A 26,411-nucleotide genomic window follows, 5' to 3' on the forward strand; every position below is an offset into this window, starting at 1 on the left:
GGACCTCCAAACAGGGATTTTTTAGGTTGAGGAAAAAAAATCATCTGAGAGCAAAGATCATCTTTGAACACTTATAAGCCTCATGTCTCAAAGGTTTGATTGTACTTCTGAGCTGTAAGAAAAGCAACCTCGCAACCGTATAGAAAGAAACCACATGTATTAAAAAAAAAACAAAGAAGATCTTGGTGCAAAGATGTTTTCCTGGTGGGGAACAGTACCAAGGTCATTGAACTCTCCCTTCAAATTAAAATGACCATGATGGAAAAAGAAAGACAGACAGACAATATAACAACTGCATGTGATCATAATTACAGTCCCTAGATATTATTACTAGTCATCTTTATATCTGTGACATATAAATGCAACTTCAGAACAAGGCACAGACTACATAGCTTCACAAAGAAAAAACTTCTCTTGATCCAAACATTTCACCCGCCATCGCGTCCGGAGGACTGAATATAGAGATGGACATCTTTCTGTTTTTTTCTTCTTCTTTTTTTTTTTTTAGATCTCTTGACAACAATGATACAAAAATAAGAAAGGCGACTTTGTTGAGAGTGATCATGTTTAGCAGGAGACTGCCGGCTTGAATCCTTTGGTGAGATAGCCCCCACTATTGGCGACAAGCAACTGTTGTCAGAGGATGTTGGTTTGCTCTGTGGGTTTTTTTTTTATTTTCATCTTAAAGTGCAATCGATGCTGTGTAAACACTCAGAACAGGGAGCCTTCTTGGCTTGCGTGTTTCCGTTTAAAAAGGTTGGATGAGAAGATGACACAACTTTATCAACAGTGGGTTGGAGTATGAAGAAGACCAGCTGATACAGGTGCCACAATCTAAGGGATTGTGTCATCTGTATATCAAAACAAACTCAAGCAAATGACAAAAACTGAGGGGAAAATTATTTTCTCAGTGTTTGATTTTTTTTAATCTTTTGTAATAAAGCTATAACATCCAAGCCCTTGAACAGCTGTGTAGTATGAGCCACAGACAGCCCCTGATTAACGAACCTTTGTGGCAGGACACCAGGTTTAAAAGCTAAGCATGATGATAACGCATTAGCTTATTCTCCTAATAGTAATTTAAAGGGGCACGCTACAGATTTTACACATCAAAAATTTACATGAGGGGTATTACACAGCTTTTGGAGACAGTTGAATAATGTTTGCTATAGCTCTGGGGGAGCTTCTGAAAAAAACCCTCATTATGTCTTTGGCCCTGTTCAGACCTGGTATTAACACCTGTCTCAGGTGATACGGTCACGAGTGGACAGCTCTGAGTACAGATGTGAACGCAACCAAGATGCACTGAGGATGCATTTGAGATCTGACCACACTGGGAGGTGGTCGGCCACACTGGAGGACCGCCTATTCGTCCTCTGACACAGTCTGATTTTTTTCCATTAGAGCTATGCAATGATTTGCTCAACCCCTGTGTGACCCACCCTCTCTCTCTGATTAGCTAAAAACAACAATGTGTACATGTGTTTATTTGCATATAAAACAGGGAAATGAGATCTGATCACAAGTGGTCACTGGAGACGCATATGGGGATGCATTTCAGTGCCAGCTGTGAACTGAGGTGTGAACTGAGGTGTGAACAGGGCCTTATAGTGATGCCATCAGGGTTATCTTGGCTACGTTTGGCAACTCCAAAATCTGATCAGAAACCAGTACAAACTGGTGGTATGGAGCTTAAAAGACATGGAAGATAACCAGGTAAGGAGGGTCTCATGAAAAGATGCTATCAAGTTGAATTATGGGAACTGTAGGACCAAGCATTTGTAAAGTCAGAGTGTCCATTTTGACCATTATTTTTAAATACCAGTGAAATCGCTGCAGTGCCCCTTTAAGTTACAAATTATGGTGCCAAGGGGCCAGAGTGGTGACAATGAGGATGAACTACAGTCATAGTGCTTACACTGTATTGCCTTATAAGTTCTCAGTTTGATGCTTGTAACAATCAAGATACCAAGAATGCTAAGTTAGTTTTAGGATAGCCTATCACCTCAGATTCCTCTGGAGGGTCAAAAGGTTGTCATTAAGCCCCATGTTTTTCCTGCAGACTCCACTGTAAAGTGGCTGTTAAACAGTCATGAGGTTTGATTGTATTAAGGAGGCCGTCCCGCCTCAGGATCTCATTTGGATACAGAGGACAGAACTGTGACTCACATGAACTTTCTACCATGAGCTACAGTTTATGGACACCAGTCTCAGCTCCCAACATATCCCTCTCAGGTTGATTGTACTCAACAAAACTCAGCACTCAACTGAAAGAAAATGTTGAAACAAAAAGTGTCTTAAAATAAAAGTTACACTTCCCTTGTATTTGTGTGTTGAGGGAAAATACAGCTTCTCATTTTAAGGATTTGACAGTGGCAGGAGAAAAAGGCAAAGACGAGAAGAAGAGACAAACACGTCATCAGTAAGCACTGGTGAAAGAGTGAATGGCACATTCATGTCCTCACACGGACACCATCTCTTACACATTTGGGTTGACCTGTGCACCTTTAAAAAACGCTTTACCCTTATAAATGCTGTAAAATAAAAATAAACCATAAAAAAATCTGTTCAACTCTATTGTGGCTGAAGATACAGTATCCTTGGATTTCATAGGAAAAAAAAATCCAAAACAACAAAAAAAAGTAGAGTTGTGTTGTGATTGTTACAGTGTTGTTATGATATTCTTTCATGTCAGCCTTCAGTTTCACAGAAAATCTGCAACACAGTTGACAAGAGGTGGCGTAGTGTCAAACACAGTAAAAACGGCCCCTACGAGGGCTCAGGAGGGCCAAAAAGGACAAGACGCACACTGATATAATGTTTGGAGGCGTTGGGACTCGGGCAGGTGGGCCTTAAAATAGATGCTACACTTATTGCTTGTAATAAAACTTGTGAGAGTTAATATAATTTTCGTGGCAGACTTGTGACCTTCACCTTAGAAAGAAAACGACCGCACGTGCACCAAAACGTAAATGTGACGGACATGATGGACACTGACGAAGAAAGGCGGGAGGGGGAAGAAGAGAGTCTTCAAATTAAAAGGTACAGGAAGGAAGTCGGTTCTATCTACACGTCTGGCCATGGTCAACTAGCATGACGGTAAAATGTCACTTCAGGAGGGAAACGACGACGACGACGACGTCTGGTTATGGTTCCACAGATGAAGAGACGACGGACGAGAGGAGCTTCCTGTGTAAAGACTGGATTATTGAGCTACTTGATATGGCCATAGATCTACACTGAAACAGACATGGTGGATAGATACGTGTTTTTTTTTGTGTTTTTTTTTCTAAATAACTTTTTCTCTCTTTTGTACATGTTCAGGTTAAAATAGTTGTTTTGTTTTTTTTTTAAGGAAGACGAGCTTTACAGTGTCCTGCAGTGGTGGACTTCACCAGAGACTGTCAGTCCCCCATACACACTCACACACACACGCGCACACACGCTCACGCACGCTACCCCTATGGCATTATGGGAAAAAAAGTTTTTATTTCTCCATCCCCACCTTCTTCCTGTTCCTACAGCTCTGATTCTTAGCATCAACGCTGCGCTCATGATGGTTAATACAGTATCATCGAAGAGTTCAGGATTTTTTTTGTGTGTGTTTTTTTTTTTCTTGTTATCACAGGACAAAGAGACAGAAATCATCTTTGCATAAAGACTTTTGCTTCTCTTTCAGACCATGCACTGCCCCCCTCCCCACCCCCAGGATGAGATGCCCTCAGCTGGAGGTGGAGAGGAGGTGGGGGGTGGGGTCAGTGGGAACAGGAGACTTGCATCATCACTACCCCTGTCCATTGCTGTTTAGTCCAACGCTGCTCTGCTCCGCCAAAATAAAATTCTCTCTCAGTATTAATGTGATTATTGTCATCATCATCATCATCATCATCATCATCATCATCACCACCATCACCATCATCACCGTCTCCACCGTTTTTGTCATGTCTTAAATTGACCGTGGTTCGTCTGTCGGGTCTCGTGGATGTAGATGTTCTGAACGGCGAGTCCGGATCCTCTATGCTGTGCTGGACTTGCCCAGCTCCTCCCTGATTGCTGAGGACACAAAGTGAAGGAAGTGGAGTTATTTTCAACCTGAGCTGACTTTTGCGGTGTAAATGATGTAACGAAAATAAAAAATTTTAATCCAGTATATTTGATTGAAGCCTTGAAATGAAATAATTTTTCTTTGTCATCATTCTGCAGCTCTGTTTCATTATATTACACACTCTGCTGCCACTGAGGGGTTGGAGTTGGATTTCAACAGTAATACTGTTGAAAGTACGAACGGTTTATTCACAGATAATGATGTTTAGCTAATTTACTATATGAGATACTGTTCTCTACATTTGTTCTGTTCTCTACAGAAAGGATCTGAGCCTCTCTTCTGATTGGCTGACTGTTTTCTGAGGGATCAAATAAAAATAAAGCAGATTTCAGGTAAAAAGTCAGAGAAACCAAATCCTGTAAGGTTGGATGGTGGGTCCAGGAGGGCAGGGCTTGGGGTGTGGCTGAGAGCAGTGACTGCTTTGTTATGACATTACAAAGTTCCAGAAGTCCTGACGGCTCATTTTAAGGCTCAGTTTCTGAATACAGGCTGTGTGCATTTCTCTGTGGACTGAGGCTCTGATACTGCCACAGTATTAATATAGAACCTAGACCTGCTTTATCGTCAAAAAACACATGGAAATCTACCTTTAGACTGTATGGGACCTTTAATTCGTTCTTTATCACTGTTGCTGCACTCAGCGATACTGAATGCACAATGTTTTGAAATTTAATTTAACTTTCAGAAAGAGATGAAACAGACCAGGGCTAACTGGTTAGCGTGCTAAAATCAGTAGAAGAAAAGCTGTGACAGAGACGAGGGTTAACAATGGCATTGCCATTGTTGGGGAGTAATGAACAACATGTAATTAAATGAGTAGTTTTTATATATTTTGCAGTAGTTTGTATTCATATATATTCATATGTGTGTAGTTTTGCCATTCAACTACTGAAACTACAAAAAAGCTGAGGCCATTGACGGAAAAGAATAATGTTTTTTTCTTTTCTTTACCATTGCTTCTTTCTCTTTCATTCTCACCGTTGTGAAAGCATGCCCAGGCAATTCCTCCCTAATCTAAATGCAGTGGAGAATTTCATTTGTAAAAGTAACAATAAAACATTTTAAATATTTAACATCCCAGTGTGGTTACAGAAACTATCTAAACTTTTGACAGTGAGGTCTGTGGTTTACCCAAAATAACCAAGACACTGTTTCTGGACAGAGATGTCACTGTTAAATACGCTTCAGCTCTAGTGACAATGACATCCCTCCAGAGAGGTAGGACCAGCTCTGGAACAGCTCTGGACCAGCTTTGGACCACGCTACTCCAGTACACTGGGGTCTGTTTGGTGTGTGTGTGAGGGCATGAAGGCCATGTGTCTGCAGCAGCCTGCAAAACTGAATCCTGCTTCTGCTGCTTCAACACCAGCACTGCTGACACTGCTAAAGTAATCTTTAGGTGTGAAAAACCACAGTCTGGGTGCAATTAAAGTTATGAGTCATTGTAGCTCTGATGCCAATAGATGAGCTGCTGGATGTTTCTGAGAAGAGAGCGTGTGTGTTATTTCACTTCCTGACCTCAGCCAACATCTCAGTGTTGAGTATACTTAATCTGAAAATACAGGTGTTTTCCTGATGGACTGCAGGGTGTATGTGTGAGTAGAAATTACCATCAATGAGCTCTTCTTTTAGCTTCGACAACTCCTTCCTCATCTCATCCAGAATGTCCTGAAAGTTAAACAACAGAGTGTCATTAGATCAGACCAGACTCATCTCCACCTTGACAGTAGTGTTTGGATTTAGTCAGGAGGAGCTACTGCCAGCTGGCTTTTTGTCTACTTTAGAAAGTCGCTAATCCCTGTGAGATTAGGTTTAAAGACTGACTCAATGACGGACAGATGTAAACAAACTGACAGGGAGAGCATGTGGCTACGTTAAGCATTATGAGCCGTAAGTCTGAGCTATGATCTCCTGCTTTGAAAACACAGGGAATGAGAGCCACGATAACGACAGTGAGCTCAGCGGTGGCTCTGAAGGGTGTCAGCTGCCTCACAGTCCCGCTGCTGCGACCAGTTGTAGTGGAAGATAGGCAGCACCGAGACAGACTGTACTTATCTAACAGGCTCATTACAGAGGTCAGAGGGAGAAGCACAACTGTGCACACCCCACTCTCTTTAACTACTAAGAGAGCTGCATGATTACTCATGGAAAAAAGACTGACCAATGAAAATCCCTCTGTCAGTGCAGGTCATACATGAGATTATTTATTTTGCCATTATATACAAATATGATTCACAATCTTAAAGCAGAATTAAATATAATTTTGCCTTTTGTCCTAATATCCATGTTTTCTGCAACATATTAGCATAAAAATATGTTTAAACCAAACTTATTTATAAAATGAGGATAATCTGTGCATATCATTAAAGGTAATGGTCTCCGTGTTGAGAAACAATTATGAAACATCTAACCCAAGGAAATACAGAAAGCAAAATAGAATTACAAACTAGTAAAATGCTGATTGACAAGTAAGTGAAGGATAAAAGGTTAGAAAGGATAAGGCTTGTTGTAGTTTTAACAGACTTTTATGTTAAAAGGTTGTGTGTATATCAATAACAAAAAGATACAACTGATGGAAACAGACACCAACTTTGCAGGATATTTAAGCCCAGTGAAATTTCCAACCTGTTTCAATCTGTCGTAGTCAACAGATTCTGTTGGCACACCGTTGGCACTTAGGGATGCAGTAGGTGTCGGAGTGGATTTAGGTCTGAGAGAAGAGACACAGGAAAAAAAAACAACTCAGTGTCGTAATCTATGTCAAATCAATGCACTGTTGGATGTGTCATCCTCAGCCTCTTGTTCTATATCATCATTAGGAGATAATGTGACCTGTGACCTGTTGGAGTGACTGGTGGATTTGATAAACTGACATAGTCCGGTCTGTCTAATGTAAAGAAATTAACCCAACAATGGTCTTCATCACACCCAGTGAAGATCTTTCCTCAGCTCATCAGTTTGTTGCCGTTTCATCTAACGTGACAGACAAACCTTCTATTGTCTTCATAACCTGATATTAAACGTCTACAGACAGAAAAAAAAGATGCTGGGTAAACTGCAGTTAGGGACCAGCATGCACACACCTAGACATGCATGTAAACACACACAAATGCAAACACACACACACACACACACACACACACACACACACACACACACACACACACACACACACACACACTTTCACAGCATCCAATAAAACTTAACACACAAAAAAACATCCTTTCATAATGTTAGATTATCTGCAGCTCCACACACTCTCTCCCACACAACAAGAAATGATTCTGTAGTGCAACAAGTGTCCGTGTGTAATTTATTTCACATGTTCGACATCTGGAAACAACATAAACTTTTTTTTTTTCTGCAACTCACATCTTTGCCTGTTAGCAGCTTTTATATGTGTGAAGAGAAATGATAAGCCAGGACCACGCCGGCGATTAATGAAAGAGCCACAAGAAACACTGAGTGAACTCTTTCCTCTATGTGTGAGTCATTTTTTTTGGGGGGGGAGTCACCGAGCAGCCAATCGCTTTCAAGAGAAGAGGTGCGACAGGAAGGAGAAGTGAAAGATGAGGAAATGTGCTCGGCAGCAGGTCATTTAGACGCTGTACTTCAGCGGCAGGGCGGAAATTATTTTTGGAGTCCTTTAGTTATATTTTTCAGGGTGTTTCTGGTTTAAATCTAATGTGCATAGAACAGAAGGAAGAGAGGAAGAGAGGAATAGAGTCAGGAGGAGACACACTCAGTATAAAAAGCTTAATAGCACTACTTTATTTACTCAGTCTGATCTGTCTATAAGGGAAATTCATAGTGTTTTCTTTGACAATTAAACAGAAGTTTGGCACATTGTCTTTAATGTGACTTTAACTATAACAGATAACGATTGTTGGCTTCTTTTTGACAAATTATATGTCATCATTTTCAGCTACAAGGATGCCAAATATTATTAAAAAGCCTAATAATGTAATAATTTGTATTTTTGAAATTGTAAATGACTGTAAACTTATTTTCAGGTGCACACAGCAGCAGCAGCAGCTCACATATTAAAGTCACTTTTAATAAGCTGCAATGAAAAACGCCCATCTGCTCTCACACACACACACATTTACACACACACAGCAGGGTCTTATCTGTGGCAGCCTGCTGGATCTGCTCTGGCTCTGCAATGATAACACCATGCCAAGTCTCCTCTGCACTGGGTGGACACTCGTTTTTATGTTTGGGTGTATGATAGGGTGGGTGTATAGCATGTGACGCACACATATGGATTTCCCTGTTTTGAAGGAAAGGCTGAGCAGCATGCAAGAGCAACAGCTTGGTTACATTAGACGTCACCGTCCAGGCAGGGACTGGTTCAGAAACCACATGACATACTGTAAGAAAGGTGTCAAAAACGACAGGGAAGCAGATCTGGCCCCTGCAGGCTGAAGACAAAGACAACACACAACTCATTCCAAACTTCTCATCCAAGCATTTAAAATTAGCTCCTCTCCAAAAAAAACAAAACACGTCCATCACAGCAAACCTCAATGAAAAAAAGAGACTTTTTAAAGGGTTTCTCAAACTCTTCACTGCCTTTTCTCTCTACCTGTTGGAGGAATCTGCTCCCATGGGAAATCTCCACGGAGACTCTCGTCTGTGTGAGCAGCAGAGACACCGGCTTTACAAATTACAGCTTAGCATCTATCTGTGTCCTGTATGTCCCCAGCCCAATGGCTTTGGGTCAGACACCCATTCCGCTTCAGGTTTGCTCACAAGTGAAAACTCCTTTTGGAGGAGACTATCATACACTCACTTTAACACTATCATGGGAGTTCATGTGAAAGGCTTAAGGTCATCCGGACCAATGGACTTAAGAACAGCTTCTTCTCTAGAGCTGCGGAAAAGCTGCTGAACTCAAAGTGCAGTTACTAACTGTGCAATTTAATCTGTTTTTAGTTAAACACATTTGATATATAATACTTATTCTGTATTGATCATTTTATTCGCCTTTACTATTTATACAATTTCTACAAGCTGCTAAGAATAATGGATTACTTTAACACACAATGACAATAAAGCGTCTGTCTGTCTAGATGCTACTGAACTTTTAGCACTGTGTTATCTAAGTATCCTTTGGGGGTCTTAACCAATTACAAAAGCTGGATCTAGAAGTAAAAGTATGATCAGCAACTATTTGGCAACATTATGAAGTTCTGACTGCACTTTTCTTTACTTGTAATTGAGGATATTCTGGTAAAACATTTACTTAGCATCTTTCAGACGCCTTCGTCTGTTTACTGAGATGGAGAATTAGTGCTACAGACAATGATTTTTAAGATGTATTAAAGGCTATGTGTGAAAATGGTCCTTAAGCCCTCCCTAGTTAGCCAAAAAGTAGTGTTTGAAGAGCAAAAGATTTGCTTTAGTAACCACATAGTGCATTTATGTCCTCAGGAGGTGTAATAAAAACTACATGTTGAATACATGTTCAGTATCACCCATATCCAACCACAGAGGCTGACAACATCAAAAAATACAGTAAAATAAACAGCAGCCTTGACCGCTGAGCTAATTCTTCTTCTCCCCTGCTCATTCCCACCTCAGCAGTAAGTTGGGTGTCTGACGTACGTCCAACATGCACATGGAGGCTACATAAGCTTTAGTGATGTTAGCCAGCACTGAACGGCCCCAGCAGCGCATCATGCTGAAGCTAGCTGACGCAATGCTTCAATATGTCCCCCCCAGTTTCTTTTAGTCAGATAGAACCTAGTAGCATCGCTGCTAGCTCCTCAGCTAGGCAATAAACACAAATAATGTGGTAGATAAAATATATTTTTGAACTTAAACTTCTGAACAGTTTTAGGATATAAACTGTACTTTAAGTGCAACAATACACAATATGACAGAGTGTGAGAGAAGCAGAGAGCTGGGGGATACTGTACCTTCCAATAACTGGAGATTTGCTACCATTCATGGTGTTTGTTCTTTCCCATGGCTTCCTGGGCATGTCTGCACGAAAAGACAAAACACATAAGAAATATGAGAATCAAATCTTGTCATCATCACAACCAGGTGACTTCCAGTAACTATAACTCAGCAGATTTATGCATGAAAATCCAAGAAGAAATGTAGGTAGCTCAATGCTAACGTGGATCGTCATCGCCTGCATTAGGAAGATGCATGTTCATTTGCTGATGGTTCCTCTCAGTCTTCCTCCTGACACTTACCTGGTGTGCTACAGGCTGACATTTTAGGGGTTGTGTTTGTTTCGCCCTCCTCCTATTGGACAGACAGAGACAGAGTTCAAAGGTCAAAGATGAGTCAGACTCAGAGGGTCGCAGATGTGATCATCTGCTTCACAGGAGCAAGAGATATCAAACAGAGACAGCAGCAGACAGTGGGCAGGCAGGAGTTAAAGCGTCTTTCAGTGGTGTCCTTCATTTAAAATGAAAACACCAGAGACAAAGACAAACCTGTTCCCACCTCACCGTGCTTACATTTCTTTTTATTGCTCTCATACGTGGGTCAGCGAAGGTGATTTGTAACTGACAACAATGGGTTACTTTTAGCTCAGAAAAAACCTTTGTAAATATCAGAAATCATGCTAAACGTGCAACCTGAGAACAAGTAAAAAAAATCCTGAAAACTTTACTTTGCAGTTTTTTTAATCATTGTTAAGCTGTAGTAAGGCTGGGTCATATGACTTGTCCCACATGGGATATAGTAAACAACTATATGGTGAACTTTAAGCACAATTTTTCATGTAATTGCTTTAAACTGCCGTTATGAAATTAGCTTTGGTGTTCGTCTTCTCTTGCTCTCAACTGTGGTGGTCTCACCCCCTCACAGACAACACACTCCCCCACCTGTTCACAAAACTCTCCACTCTGGGCGTGTGTGTGTGTGACATGAGTCAAAGTGAGTTGATGCGTGTTCAGAAACAGTCATTTGAAGATGAAGGCAAGCGAACCGGTTCACAAAAGAAACAGCACTGGGTTAAACGTCTTTCTTGATGATTTCACTTTTTTCGTTAACGGTCACATTTTAGTTGGATGTTTGTATGCAGATCTAAAATTGTTCCCATAGAAACTGCTGATGAATAAACAGTAAAGATGAAAATTGTAATGCAGACAAGTGTTGCAGGGACTAGAATCATCATACTGGTGTGATTTTATGCATCACAGGGTTAAACTGTGCTTTTATGAAGTGCTTTAGAGGAGATTTCAAAATATTGAGATTTATTGTGTATCATGATAGAACCTAAAAATATTGTAATATTATTCATAGGCTGTATCGCCCGCCTGACACTAAAACTAGCTATAGTCAGTAAAAGCCAACCAGAAGAGGGTAATTATGTCCTTTCAGCTGCTGCAAGACTTACAATGTGAAACATCGGTGCAGGGATTGAGTTTCATTTAAATTTGCTTAACACCGATCAAAAAAACAGCAAAGTGGAAGAAAGTAGAATCAATTATCAAATGAAAACTGCTGCAGAAGATGAATTCAGAGTAAGGGAGCGGTGAGAGAGCAGCAGTGGGGTGTGTATGACATGGCTCTGTTGTTCTGCAGAATTTATCAAGACAACTTGTAAAGCAGCATCAATAACATATGAAACTAAGCCTGTTTTGAGCAATGGTTTCTCTGCATTTCAGTGAAGTATCTGAGACTTTATAGTATCTGACAGTAGAGATTAACAGACTGGAATTTGGTGCACAACATCCATCCATGCAGACTATCACACAGATAAAGCCCTGAGTGATTGAGGAGTGGCTTCAGGCAGTGAATGCAGCACAGACTGTACGGCCTGCACTGAGGAAACTATGCGTCTCATCACACAGAGGAGCCATTGTGTGATTCAGCAGTGGAGGGAAAGTAGTGATGACAGTTTTGACCTAAATCAAAGCAGCAAAAAACTGAGCAGCACTAATGATACTTACTGATCTCTGGTCAGGTTCAGGTGATGAGCCCTTCTCTGCAATTCTTCTCCTGGAGGATACAGAGGTATACAGGTTTAACTTGGTATTGTACTATTCTGATGTTAATACATCATAAACATAAATCAAACTGCTCTATTTCCTCAACTCTTCCTGAACTCCAGATTTTTTAAACTGAAATTCAGATCACCCTGATCTCTTATTCTCCTCTGACAGCAACAAAATGCACTGGAATTAGCATTTAACAACAAATCAGCTCATGACATTGAAGAACACTGTGACGAGTGCTTGAACTCTACCTCCTGGCCAACAGGGCACTCATCTCCTCCATAAGCCCCCCTCCTCCAGGCAGAGGGCCATTGCCCCTGGCTTCAGATTTGGCCCCTGCGGCTCCTCCAGCCCCTGCCATGGCCGCTGCCAGAGCTGCCCCTGCATCGTCACTCTGAAGAGACACAAGCAACATTTTCAGTGAATACAGTTCTCACAATCTATTCAACCTATTTTGAGAATAAAACAAGAACTAGAGAAGTTTTATTGGTCTTTATAACAGAAAAGTCATAAATATTGCAAAAACACATTTTTTTTGGTCAGATTTGTGGATGATTTGTGTATTTTGTCACGTTAAACACACAAGCAGATACGCATTGTGTGAACTGCATTGTGCAGAGACGCTGCAGCATTATACGAAAATCTCCTCTGAGTCTGAGATGAGTTGTGACAGATGATGACTTTGTGTGGGTGTGAGAGTGTGTGTGTGTGTGTGTGTGTGTGTGTGTGTGTGTGTGAAATCATCCATGAGCGTGGTGTGTGTGCGTAAATGTTTCAGTGACAGTGATTCTGTGTGATGACTATGTGTGAATGTTGTGTGCTTCACTGAAATAAAGGACACAAAGACTGATAGTAAACTGTGTATATGTGTTCACAGCTGATCACATTAATGATGCTGATGTAATGATAATTACATTAATAATGTTTGATCACAATAATAATGTTTGATCACATTAATGATATTTGATCACATTAACGATGTTTGATCACATTCATGATGTTTGATCACATTAACGATGCCTTTGCGTTCTACCTCCTGTACGGTTCAGATACAAAGAGCTGTGTGAGGTCAGACACAGGATGTCAAGCCTCCATTGATCAAGTAACCAATCAAGCGCTCACCCTTGGCACTTTGCGCAGCTTGGCTCCAGCGAGGGCGGCGGCCAGGCCCGAGACGGGGCGGTCCTCTGAGGGAGAGAACAGTCCGGCGGGGAGGGGCGGTGCCGGTGGAGGGGGTGGGGCCCCGGGAGGAGGAGGAGGACCTGGCGGAGGTGGGGGTGTCCCGCATGGAGTCAGTGTTGTGGGGAGTGGAGGAGGCGGGGGCGGAGGAGGGTGGGGGGATGGGGTGGTGGGGGTGACGGCCGGGGTGGCGGTCGCGGAGGTCACAGTGGAGCTGGGCGGCAGGGGTGGAGGTGGGGGTGGAGTGGGGGTGGTCAAGCCCGGGCTCTGCACCATGTCTGTTGGAGGGAGGGGGGTGGGGGGGTGGGGGGGATGGACACACATATGGGGATGGGCAAAGACACAGGGAAGGAAAACTGAGTTCAACTGGCGTTATTCAGAACCACAACATCACAAAGACCTGTTGGCTCAGGCCCCTCATCATGTGACATGTTTTTAAACTGGACTAGGATCAATCCTTGACTGTGACTAACTCACTAACTTTCCTTTTTCACTCACTGAGCACTTTATTAGGAACACCACAGTAACACTGGGTAGATCCTCCCTTTGCTCTCAAACTGCCTCAGATCTTCATGACATGGAATCAACAAGATGTTGGAAACTTTCCTCTGAGACTCTCCTCAGAATCCAGGTGTGAGTTCGACTGGATTCAGGTGTGAGATGGTGTGTTATCCTGCTGGAAGTAGCCATGAGAAGATGGCGAACTTCAGCCATGACAGGATGAACCTGTTCAGCTACAATACTCAGATAAACTGTGGCGTTCACACTGGGATTGATTGGTTTTAAGGGGCCCAGTGCTGGACACAGGTCGGGTCCATGGATTCACATTAAGATCACATTTTTTTCCCAATTCTGATGTTGGATGTGAACAGCAACTGAAGCTCCTGACCTGTGTCTGCAGGGTTTTATACACTGCACTGCATGAATAAGCAGGTGTACAGGTGTTCCTAATAAAGCGCTCAGTGAGTGTATAGTGCAGAATTAATGGCGGTATAGACTAATTTCACATCTGAGAAAAAAATCTAAATATTTTGTGTATTCCTCTTTGTCTCCTCCCTGTCAAACGCCCTTTCCCATTATGACATCAATGTAATAAACAGATGGACAAACCTGCTAAAAGCACAGCAGTGTTAAACAGTGTTTCAGCCTGAATAAGTCTTTGTCAGGTTACATCAACAGGTTACACCACTGTCATATCTGCACAGCAGTGATGTAGTAATGTCACTGTCAAATGAACATGGAGTACACTCATTAGGAATGACAGCATGCCACAAAACATCACAACAAATGCTACTGTCAGCATGCAGCTTTAGTGAGCAGTAGTGACTGGGGTTTATGGTTACAGGTCAAACTGGGCGCCATGGAAACAGTGGGAGGTTATAAAACAACAGTTATAATGAATTCTGTTATTGGCTAAACTTATTTCCAATAAATTCCAATAAACATAGACAAGAGAGACAAAACATTGAGTGACATTGAGCATTAAATCAACAAAACACACACACACTCACACAGTCATAAAAACACAAAATGACCAAAGGACAGTTAACACAGGAACTGGTCAATACCATCTGTTTATATGTGATAAAAGTTCATCTTTTGCTAAAGATCAAAGTTGAAATTTAATTTTGAGTAAACATGAACTAGTTTTCCTCCAAACGATGTTTACTTCATGTTTCATAATTAAAACATCACAGACCTAAATCCATGATCAATAATCCGTGAGGGAATGTGAACATGTGATCAATATTAAACCAGCAGTCCAGTCCCTTCAAGCCAATCGTTTCGATTATCACAGAGGTCAAAGGTCATTAGAACTCCTCCTGCGGCTAATGAAGAGAAATGCCCAGAGACAAAGGTCAGTGAAGCAGTGGTGGATTTGCACATAAGTGATGCTTTAAAAGCAAATGGACATTTGTGTCTCAATCAGGAACAAGTGATTTTAAGTTTTTATCACAGAAAATATCGACAAAATCATCATAAATGGAAATAAAAGCAGATATTTCAAGTGAAATATTTTTCACATTTAGTGACACAACTGAGCTCTAACAGATGAGGATGGATGAGTGCAAACCAAATTGAAAATATATAAGAAAACTGTGTTTCAATTTGTGCTTCTTCTCTTTAAAACATCAATTTAATTTCAGCTCTGTTTACATCTTTATGAATAAAGCTGGAGATGGAAGCTGAACTGAAACAGTATCTGAGTAAATCAGTTGCTCTGTTGTGGAATAATTTGATGGGAATGTGAATTTGATTTGAAACAGAACGGTCAGTGATCCACTGCTAACATCTCCTGCACAGGGAGCATCCTGCTGTGACCAGACAGAGTTGGACTGGCTGCACGGTGACGTGTCAATGAGGGTCAATCAAATGGCGAAATCATAAAATCAGCACAGAGGTAGAAAAAAAGAAACGTTTGAGAAATGATGATGATGAAAAAAAAAATCAACCAGGAAATCAAAAAAGCAGTGGTTGTATACAGACTTCAGTCAGTGATCTGTATCCAGTTCATAACAGACTCCTATCAGAGGGACACGACGAACGCCATGCTGAGGGACCAGACACGTTTCATCAGCCAGCAAGCACATGGACATACAGTGACAGGAGTTTACGAGAAGACTGACAAAGAAGTTAGACAGGCCTGCGCAGCAGTGACCGCTGCACTGTGAGATCCCTCAACAGCAGCAGTGTTCATGTCAGAAAGTGCAGCCAGAGAAGAGTCAGGTTACAGCAGCTCCTCTGAGATCAGCCTGACTCACTGTGTGATGAGGTCACTCCAGTTCAACACTGTCAGCCTGTAGTTTATTTCTAATTAGACAATTTACGTCAATATTACTCAAACATATTGAGTTTGACTGCATTACTTAACCAATCTTGATATATTGAACTGACTACAGATCAATACATTGATCAACTTTTAGCCAGGATCCCTCCCCCGCTCCCCCCTACTCATATTAGGACCGTAGACCTCTGCCAGCTTCTAATTGGCTGACCCACTCAAGTTGTTGGGTTTGATCTTAACTCATGAGAGAGAAAAACAACCACCATGTTGTTTCTCATGTTTTCGCTCTGTATCTGAGGCAGAGGATCAGTGATGTGGAAGTTCTCTGCATTTTCTCTGTTCACTAGTTTTGCCTCCATCACTGGACGAATATGGACGAGTCTCACAGCTCAGAGCCAGGAGGTTATGGAGACTTCGCTATTATCTCCCTTCATCTTTTTTTCATATCATGAAATGTGGTAAGTTCAGGCTTCATTGACAAACTGATTCAGAATGACTTAAGCTTGAATTTTTATGTGACTAAATGACATTCTGCAGCTAATAGAAATATCAAAGTAATGTCAGCCACTTTAACACAGTGCATCCGGCATCCTGTCATTTCTGGGGAAGGCGCTTTAGCGTCTCCAAAGTGAACAACTTTTCAAACTTTTTTAAATGTTCAGTGAGTCCAGATCGTGCAAACAAATCATTGGCTCAACAGTAAAAGTACTACCTACAGTACTAGATACAAATGTTAACTGGCAGTATTATGTCCACTCTTTCTTGACTCCACCCTGTAAAGATACTGATGATGAGACGTTCCTGTTGGGGTTCTCTGCCTTCAGGAAGCTGTGACCTAAATCCCAATGTGCATCCAATAAACTGCACCTGGAGTTCCCAGAGTGCATCAAAAAGCATTTGAACCTTGAACCTGAACCTGGGCCCAAAGTTCAAAACCTACAAAGTGCAGGAACAGCCTGGTCTGATGTTAAGTTTAAAATTATTATTTAGGAAGGAAATGGTGCAGGGTATTGAATGTTTTCAGCAATGAACAATGAACATGTCTGTTTTATTGCTGTTAATAAAATTTTAACACATGTATTGCATTGTATGTTAAAGGTCCCATATCTTATATTTTCCCTGTGTTTTATATGAAGTGCTGATCTCCATCAGAAGATATATTTGTGGTTTTAAGAACCAAAAACCATCTCAGTGTAGTTTTACATCTCCTCTCTCAGGCTTCTCCCTGGAGCTCTAGTAACAACAGGTCAGTGAACCAATCAGAAGAGAGGCTCTGAGGCTTTGTTCTGATTGGCTGACTGTTTTCTGAGTAATTAGATAAAAATATAGCAGATAGCAGGTAAACACTCAGAGAAACCAAATCCTGTAAGGTTGGATGGTGAGTCCAGGTGGGCGGGGCTTGGGGCGTGGCTGAGAGTGATGACTGCTTTGTTGTGACATCACAAAGTTCCAGAAGTCGTGACGGCTCTTTTTAAGTCTCAGTTTCTGAATACAGGCTGTGTGCATTTCTCTGTGGACTGAGGCTTTGATACTTTCACTGTATTTATATAGAACCTAGACCTGCTTTATAACCAAAAAACACATGGACATCTACCTTTATACAATATGAGACCTTTAAGAGTTTTCTCAACTTAAATATAAAAAAAGTCAATTCAAATTAATTAGTTTCTCCAGTATTCATTATTTGAACATTTTAAGACAAACAAGGTTTTTTAAGTCAACTTCACATTGATGACAGGTCCAATAGTTTTCAGTCGCCCCCCTGTTAGTGTGTAAGTCAGAGGAAGAGACAGAGAGAGGGGAGAGAAGCAGTGAGTAAGAGAGAGCAGAATCCAGACTGGAGGCCTTACCCTGGGGCTGACAGGAGAAGCCCCCCTGAGGCGGGTGGGGCTCTGGGCCTGCGGCTGTGTCCGGCTCCCCCGGCCCTGACAGGCCCAGGCCCACGGGGAGGGAGAGGTGCTCGACAGAGGCAGAAGTGGCGGCAGTGGCTGCAGCAGCAAGGGGCGCTGTGGAGGGAGAGGGCACACCGGGAGCCTGGGATGAGGAGGGGGAAGACGAGGCGAAGGAGGAAGACGAATGGGGGGCTACAGGGGAGGGGAGAGGAGGCGGGGTGGGTGGGGGAGGTGGGGTCGGGCAGGCAATGCTGTTAGGGGTATGGCTGTACGGGATGGTCAAGGGAGAAGGTGCAGGGAACATGGGCGGGCCGTTTGGGGACGGCGAGGGGGGCTTCTGGGTCAGTGGAGAAGGTGCGGCGATAGGGATGAGAGGCCGCGGACCCGTGGCCTTTCCTGGGGGGCTGCTTATCATGACAGGGGGTGATGGAGGCAAAGGGGTAAAGCTGCAAGCTGACCACACCACAGACTTGGGTGGAGGAGGAGGGGCAGGGGCTGGAGCGGGAGCTGGGGGCGGGGCTTGTGGAAAGGCTTGCTGTCTCCTCGGGACAGTGGCGTAGTGAGGCAGGACCGGGTGGAAGGCAGAACCGAGCGAAGTGGCGAACCGGGAAGCTGAGTGCCGGAGCGGCGGGGTCGGGGGGGTGGTGGATGAGGGCGATGGCGTCCCAGGAGCTGGGTAGGTGGGCGTGGATGGAGATACGGGTGTGGAGGATGTTCTGCCGTACTCCTGAGGTGTGGGGGTGTACAGGGTGCTCTCAAAAGCTAAACGCAACGCCACGCCAATGGACAAAACAAAGGTCACGGACAAGACAGCACAGACGGTAAGGGGAGACAGAAGGAAGGAAAGAAGGCAGGAAGGAAGCAGCCGTTGTGCACACAGGAGGGAAAGACAGCAGGTGAGGAGAGAGAGAAGGAAGGAGGGAGGGAGGAAAAAAGAGAAGGGGGCAGATGAAGCAGGAAAAACCAGCACAGAGCTAATTTATATACACGTTTTCTTCCAGGTTGTGTGTACTCTCTCAGGCTGAGGTGATGCTATTGTGTTAGTGCACAGGTGTTAGCACTGTGGACAGACACACAAAGCTCTCACAGTCCTGTTCGCAGGAGAGGAGGGAAAAAGGAACGGACTGAGGAGGAGTATTCAGACTTTACCATGCAGCACACACCCACCGAAGAGTATCCATGTAGACGCAACTCATCATCGAGTCTGTTCCAGCCGCACTGAGACACACCACCAGGTAATACACAGACCATATTTACCAAAAGACCCAACATGCACCAGTTCATATTATCATCATCAAAAACCAGTTCAAATTATACACAGTATCAGTCAATACTCAGACCAAACTCAGCCTCAACAATAAAACACGGAGTTAACCTATGTGTAAATTAAAGTGAGTTGATGTTTGCTGAGGCCTGTGAACCTAGTGCTCAGTGTCGAATTGCCCAAGAAGAAATATACTATAAATATATAAATATTACTATAAAATAAAAATGAAATAAAAATACTATAATACTACTACTAATAATATGTAATACTATATAATATTACTATAAATATATCTCCTGATTCCAACTAGTTCAGAATGCAGCAGCTAACTAACAGCTAATAGCTAACAGATGACATCACATCACCCTGATCCTGTCCTCTTGTCACTGGCTTCCTGTCCATTTTAGAATTGATTTTAAGATTTTACTGATCACCTTATCTTCACTGCCGGAGCAGAGTCAGTGACTTCTTTCAAATCACTTAGGAGCTTTATGTAAGTTTTGCTGTTGCTACATAGCTAACATTAGCATTAACAGCTATTTACTATGCTGTGAGTTCAGCATCAAACTTTATTCTTTTACTCGCCAAGAGCTGTCTCCAGTGGTGGAAAGCAACCCTTTTGTTTTATGTCTGTTTCCATCATTTGGCTGAAGTTAGCATGCTAACCAGCTAGCTTCAGCCCGGTCAAAAACATGTCGTCCTTTCCAATACCGAGTCACTGTAGTGTCCAGGCTGCCCTAAGGTAGCAACGCTGCTCAGAGGGGACATTATAGCCTATTGTCTTGTAAACACAACGATGGCTGAAGCTTTTGGTGAGACTGTTCAGTAAATAGCTGTTAATGCTAACGTTGGCTGTGTAGCATTGACAAAATTAACAAATAGCACCTTTAAAACCAATTTCTAGCCTTGCTTTTATGTGATGTCATCTTTGTGTCTGTGCCCAACCAATACAGGATTATTTAGGCTGATATTGATACTGGTATTATAAATCTATCATATATGATAATGATATTGATATTTTAGAGTTTAGAAAATAAGTAATACTTTTTTCCAATCATTTTTTTCTTTATTTATTTCTAAGACATATACTGTGTATTTCATCGTTTTCGTTTATTGTTTTTACTTTTTGTGACATCATGTGTAAATCACTTTGTAACTTCATTAAGAAAAGCACGATATACATAAAGTTTATTATTATTATTATTATATTTACCATAGTCAGGTCTCTAAGGAATGAATGGTTACAGCTTTGTTTGGTTTTGTTGACAACAAACTTTCTCACCGTTTTCATCTGTACTAGATTGATGCTACACCCACCTCTCTACTTTACAGATCTTGATAGTATTTAATAAAAGATTTTATATTATATTAAATGGGGTTTAAAGTGAGTGAGTGGGGGGAGAATTTGCTGTTTAATCATCTACTGTAATTGTGGTGATTGTGTCTTAAATCTCTCCCATATATATGTCAATCCTGGCTGAGTGTGGTCCTCTGATTAGTTACCTTGATTGTGTTCCTGGAGGTCGACCTACTGTTGTATCAGTATGCCATATGTTTTCTGTGTGTGTGTGTATGTGTGTGTGTGTGTGTGTTTGTCTCTTCAGATGCTTGAAGGCAAAAGCATGTCTCCTTTTTTATTTAAATAGAAATTAAAACATTCTAAATTATGAAAGTTTTCACAACAAACAAACAAAAAAAAATGTCTGATATTTTTATCCAGTTCAAAATCTTGTAAAAACACACTTACTCACAGACATGGTTCCGATCTTAACACACAAATTCAAACATAACAAGACATTTACACACACACAACACTGCTGGGTCACACAGAATTCACGTGAACACCTGACCGTCAGTCATGAGACAGACACTGATAAATCTGCCCGGCTCCATGTGACTTGTTTTTTCCTTCTCCCAGCTGAGCGTTCTGCAGCGTTTATCCTCTAACTGGAGTCAACTTCCACTCCACTACACACACAATCTCTCTCTTACGTTTCCACTTCACCACACACTCCATCTCTTTTTCATTTACCCTGAACTTCACCTCATGCTTTACTTCATCCCCTGGCTTTCTGCATTTATCCCCTACATTATCTCCTTCCTCTTGTCTCCACCTCCTCTCCTCATCTTCAGCTCTTTCCATCCTTCTCCATCATTCCACCACCCTCCTCTTTCATTCCCTCTGTCTCTCTGTTCTGGTCACGTGACCGAGGGGCCCCAGCTTTGCTCCGCTGTTCCACAACAAACACACGACCAGAACACCCTGATTATGTTGACAGCCGGACACGCGCACACGAGAATATGGAGAGCAAATGCACACATGAGAACACGACAAAGCTCACACATGAGAACACGACAAAGCTCACACTGCAGCCAAGCTCGTCTGTGCGAAGTCAACTCGACTTTTAGGAGAAGGCCAAACAGCCTGGAGGTCAAGTAGATCAAAAAAAGTCTCAGCTGTGTGTGTGACAGTTCATGTTTTACACTGTATATTTCTTATAGTAAATACACCCACGGAACATCCTCAAAAACAATGTGCATGAGGTTCATTTTTAGTTACAGGCTACGTCCACACTAATATGTTTTCATTTTAAACAGCATTTTAGCTCTGTATCAGAAATAATCTCCGTCTATACTAACATACCTGAAAATACACATCACATGACCAGCATCGTACACTGGGCATGAGCGAGCCAGTGTGAGCAGGAAGCAGATTGTCTACTCTGCAGTTGTTTAGTAGAAAATAGTATGAATGAAGAACGACAAAGACAATTGCAGCATAAAATGTAGATTTTTAACTGCACAACAGCTGCTAAGCAAAGACAACAAGGTCAGTGAATTACAGTAACTTGTAATTCATTATCCATGTTGCATTCACCACTGGCAGTCACCATTTCCTCAAGTCTCCATCTCTGCAACTCCAGAATAAAACACAATTTTTAAACTAACGCTTGAAAAGTCTAAAAAAAGGGCTTGAATTCTCAGATGTAGTGTGGACACCAGGTGTAAACGTAACAAAAGTGATGCAATTTAAAGCCAAAATGTATTTGTGTGGATGTAGCCTCACACCGTGGTGCAGCTTCTTGAAAAAGACGTCAAAAACAAGAGAGTTAAGACATTATTACAGACATTATGTCTGGAGTGTTGGAAAAAGTTTGAAAAAAACAAAAACATTAACATTTTAAATCGGTCAATTTTGTCATTGGGTTAGATTATCAATGCCCAGAGTTTCTAATGGAAGATGCTAATGATGCTAATTAGCCATTTTCATTCAGCTAAAGCACCAAATAAAGGATCTTCAACAAGATGTGTCTCATTAAGAGAGCGAAGGTTGTGAGTGATCACACAGTGACACACACACACCTGTGCAGCGTTAAATGTTACATCACAAGCTCACATCAAACCCATCAGGCTCGTATGTTCAAACACACGGTGCATGTGTGTGTGTGTGTGTGTGTGTGTGTGTGTGTGTGTGTGTGTCTGTATGTGCAACTCCTGCATTTTTCTGTGATCCACTGGGTTTGTTCTCTGCGTGTTATTGTATGTGACATGTGAAATAACTCCTCCCCCTTTCATCCTGGGGCTTTGGCATGTGCGCGCACACACACACACACACACACACACACACACACACACACATTCATTCATCCCCGGGGGTCTCACCAGCATTCTCCCTCATAATTTATTTTTAGCCTCTGAGTAACACCACCAAGCTGTATCTTCCTCTGTGTGTGTGTGTGTGTGTGTGTGTGTGTGTGTGTGTGTGTGTGTCTAAGCATAACAGGCACTGATGCGTGCCACAATGCGTAGGCTTCCCTACTGACCCAGTCCTTAATCGTAGGAAATTTCCCTCTTCACAGTGTCACATGACTAAAACCTGATCCAGAACGGCTCCAGTTCAGACTTTGTTTCCCACCTGTGGCTCCACCAGCTGTTGGACTCAAGTATTAACTACACTGGACTGGAAATATATTGAATCATTTTTACACATGAAAACTTCAGATGTTCTGAGTTCAAGACAAGAATAATTATCAGAGTCAGTAAACTGGGGACATATTTGCAGTAAATCACAGTTTCCTCTCACATCAAGCTGTTCTGCATAAAGACAACATGTCCACACACCCCCCCCCCCCCCCCCTCCCCAAAGACTACGCTCACGTGCAAAGACTCACACATTTATTTCCCTCATGCCCCAGTGGCTCAGCAATCTGTTCGCAGCTCCGGTCCCCCCGACGGGCAGAGGAGCAGAGTGCGGGCCACACTGTGAGGCTCGCTCACGATGCTAGCACTGAGCAGAGAGGGAGCTTCAAGGCCTTTGTCCTGTGGCCTTTTCATTAGAAAGATGTTCACCTGTCACTTCAAAGTCGCACTTCACCTTTCTGACATCATCACAGCTTCAAAGTGAAACTGGACATGAATTAAACTAAACTGAGCTAAGGCCTGTTTTCAGTTGACATCTGGAGGAAGCTGTGTCCCAGTTCCCACATTACATACTGAATCCAATCAGGCTGTCAGCACAGAGTGCTCAAACGTGACAAAAAAGACAGAACACATGCGACTTTTGAGTGTGTTGTTGATGTATGTTACTGCCCCACAATGCAGAGGAAATGATCAAAGTGAGAATGATCACAGCTGCAGAAAACAGAGCAAACTGTGAACAGAGAAGGATTAAAGAGTTGATGTCCTGGTTGTTACGTTTACACTGGCACGTGTATTATATGATTTCTGTTTCTATAAAAAAGGATGTTAATTTAAAAAAAAAAATACTAGCTGCAAACACAGTATTTTAAGATGAATTCATATACTGTATACAGTCAGTATGTAGTATGAAACTGGGATCCATCCAAACTCCCACACACAACTTCATCACCAGATTAAAACCAGAAATTACCTCAATCCAAAAAGAATCAAGGAAATAAACTCTTCATTAAAATATTTAATATTCAGTAATGAGACAAATAATTGATCAGTACCACACAGCTTCCATTTGTCTCTGCCATGAACCAACTACTGGTCTAATGCTGAAACCATATCTGCATTTTTTTTATTAACACCAGTTAAACTATTAGAAAAGACGTGTCCTTCATTAATCATCATTCAGAGTCGTTCATTTCATTTTCTGTGAGTAAAATTTCTAATTTAAAGACATAGATTCTGTAGATCTTCAGTTTGGACACTGGTGTGTGTGTGCATGTGCGTGTGTGAGTGTAGGAAACCAAAGTGTATCACTCACCAGCATTAGAGATGCGTCTCCCTCTCTCCCAGTCCTGCTGCTCTCTGTCCAACTGCTCCTGCTGCTCCCTCTCCAGCCGCTCTCTCTCTGCCTTCTCCCTCTCCATCAGCTCACGCTCGGCACGCTCCTGCTGCTCCTGGCGCTCGCGCTCTAGCCGCTCCCTCTCCGTCTGCACCTCCCTCTCCTGGCGCTCCCGCTCCTGACGCTCCCTCTCCTGACGCTCCCGCTCCTGCTCGCGCTCCAGCATCTCTCGCTCCAGGCGCTCGTGCTCCTGACGCTCCTTCTCCTGACGCTCTCGCTCCATCTCCTTCTGCCTCTGCAGCTCCTGAAGCTGCCTGGAGTAAGAGAGGAGGATGAGGAGAGAAGAGGAGGAAACAGGAGAGGAAAGGAGAGGAGAGGGGGAAACAAGATAGGATAGGAGGAGAGATTGAGGAAACAAGAGACGAGGAGGAGAAAAGGAAATGAGAGAGAGGAGGAGAGGAGAGGGGGAAACAAGAGAGGACGAGGAAGAGAAGAGGAGGAAGCAAGAGAAGACAGGAGAGGAAATGAGAGGAGAGGAGAGGAAACAAGAGAAGAGAGGAAAGGAGGAGAGAAGAGGAGAGGAGAAAAGAGGAGAGGGAAGTAGAGGAGAAGAGGAGAGGAGAGAAGAGGAGAAGAAAGGAGAGGAAAGGAAAGGAGAGGAGAGGTGGAAACAAGAGAGGAATGGGAGGAGAGGAGGAGGAGAAGTGAAAACAGTGCACATCAGAACAAACTTCAGTGAAACTTGATGTCAATCGAAGCTTTGATAAAAACTTCAGCACCAGTGAGAAGAGAAAACTACAGCTGAAGATCAGAAATCTGAACCACAGTGTCAGAACAAGTGAAAATGAATAAATTAGTGATGGGCCTGTCTTCACCTCTCTGACCCTGTTGTCATTATATAAGACATGTCATTATATAATAATTGCTCTTAGGCACAATAGCCATGCTGTTACGCAACCACAGGCAGCTTTGCTGAAATTTGGGCACATTAAAAACACACGTTGAGCTGCCCGAGGTGAAAACCTTCTCTGAGCTGCGAAGAGGCAGCTGTGTGTCTGACACAGGAAATACAGAACAACAGAATAAAACATGAGAACTCTCACTTGTATTTTTTGTTTTTGTTGAGGAGGGGTGGGGATGCAAATCGTGTTCAGGGAGGTTTTCCCGAAGGTGTTTGGCACAAAGTGTGTCTGCAGACTCAGATTTGGCCACTAGGTGTCAGCAGAGGTCAGCAGGAGAAATGGACCATGAAAGCAATGGATGCAAGTGTGTCTGTGAGTGTGTATGCATGCCTGTGAGTTAAAGCACAACAGAGGGAGGAAGCTCGTTTCCCTTTTACTACATCTGAGATTCAGTGAAACCACTGTGAGGAAGCCTGTGGGGGGATGCAGGACGGCTGTTGCAGCAGTTTGAATGAAAATGTGAGGACAGATTTCACAGAGTAAAGTCTGCAGCAGCGATTACCTCAAAGAGAATAACATAGGCTGTGTTTTAAATAAAAATATACAATATACTGCAGCATAGTTTTATAATAGACATCAAAAGGAAACTCATGAGGAGACGGCCATGTGATGAGGCGAGGGCGCCAGATCTGAGCTGCTGGACTAAATACGTTTACTCACACTTCACAGATAGTTGAATATTTCTGAAACAGCACGAACAAATGTCATTGTGTGAACTTTGGGAAAAAACACATGAAAACTGACCGATTTTACAGCCAAAAGCTCCAGATCCAGAACAGATCGCCTGCTAACTGAGGGAAGTGACTGAGTGTTTGCCAAACTCCAGCTTGGATATAAGATTAGATCAGATCATTAGTCAGAGAGCTCGGTGTGTGAGAATGGAAAAGTTGTTGAGAGAAGGCCGCAGCTGAGTGAGGCGATCGACAGGCTGCAGAGGACCAGGAGAACAGACATAAAGATCACCAACCGGCCAGGACGCACAGAGCGCCGAAGATCTACGAGT

The 26,411-nt window shown here is 42.6% G+C and overlaps 1 protein-coding gene across 7 annotated transcripts in view; it reads right to left on the reverse strand.

Annotated features, from left to right (window-relative positions):
- Positions 1 to 2,898: 2,898 nt before the first annotated feature.
- Positions 2,899 to 26,411, reverse strand: part of enah (ENAH actin regulator) — a 130,349-nt gene continuing 106,836 nt past the window's right edge. For 4 of the 7 annotated variants that reach the window (XM_071478511.1, XM_071478510.1, XM_071478509.1 and 1 more), the window contains 10 exons: positions 24,426 to 24,760; positions 17,884 to 18,039; positions 13,192 to 13,526; positions 12,321 to 12,463; positions 12,025 to 12,073; positions 10,315 to 10,366; positions 10,030 to 10,096; positions 6,731 to 6,815; positions 5,716 to 5,773; positions 2,899 to 4,053 (listed from right to left, as the gene is read on the reverse strand). In XM_071478511.1, the coding sequence (XP_071334612.1) occupies positions 4,016 to 4,053; positions 5,716 to 5,773; positions 6,731 to 6,815; positions 10,030 to 10,096; positions 10,315 to 10,366; positions 12,025 to 12,073; positions 12,321 to 12,463; positions 13,192 to 13,526; positions 17,884 to 18,039; positions 24,426 to 24,760 (1,318 nt within the window). In that variant the 3' untranslated portion in view covers positions 2,899 to 4,015. The remainder of the gene's footprint in view (positions 4,054 to 5,715; positions 5,774 to 6,730; positions 6,816 to 10,029; positions 10,097 to 10,314; positions 10,367 to 12,024; positions 12,074 to 12,320; positions 12,464 to 13,191; positions 13,527 to 17,883; positions 18,040 to 24,425; positions 24,761 to 26,411) is intronic. The other 3 variants (XM_071478516.1, XM_071478515.1, XM_071478512.1) reach the window with 1 other exon arrangement.

This window comes from Trachinotus anak, unplaced genomic scaffold (assembly GCF_046630095.1).
Source record: "Trachinotus anak isolate AG129_WGS33_773 ecotype Australia unplaced genomic scaffold, CSIRO_AGI_Tana_v1 ptg000005l, whole genome shotgun sequence".
NCBI lineage: Eukaryota > Metazoa > Chordata > Actinopteri > Carangiformes > Carangidae > Trachinotus > Trachinotus anak.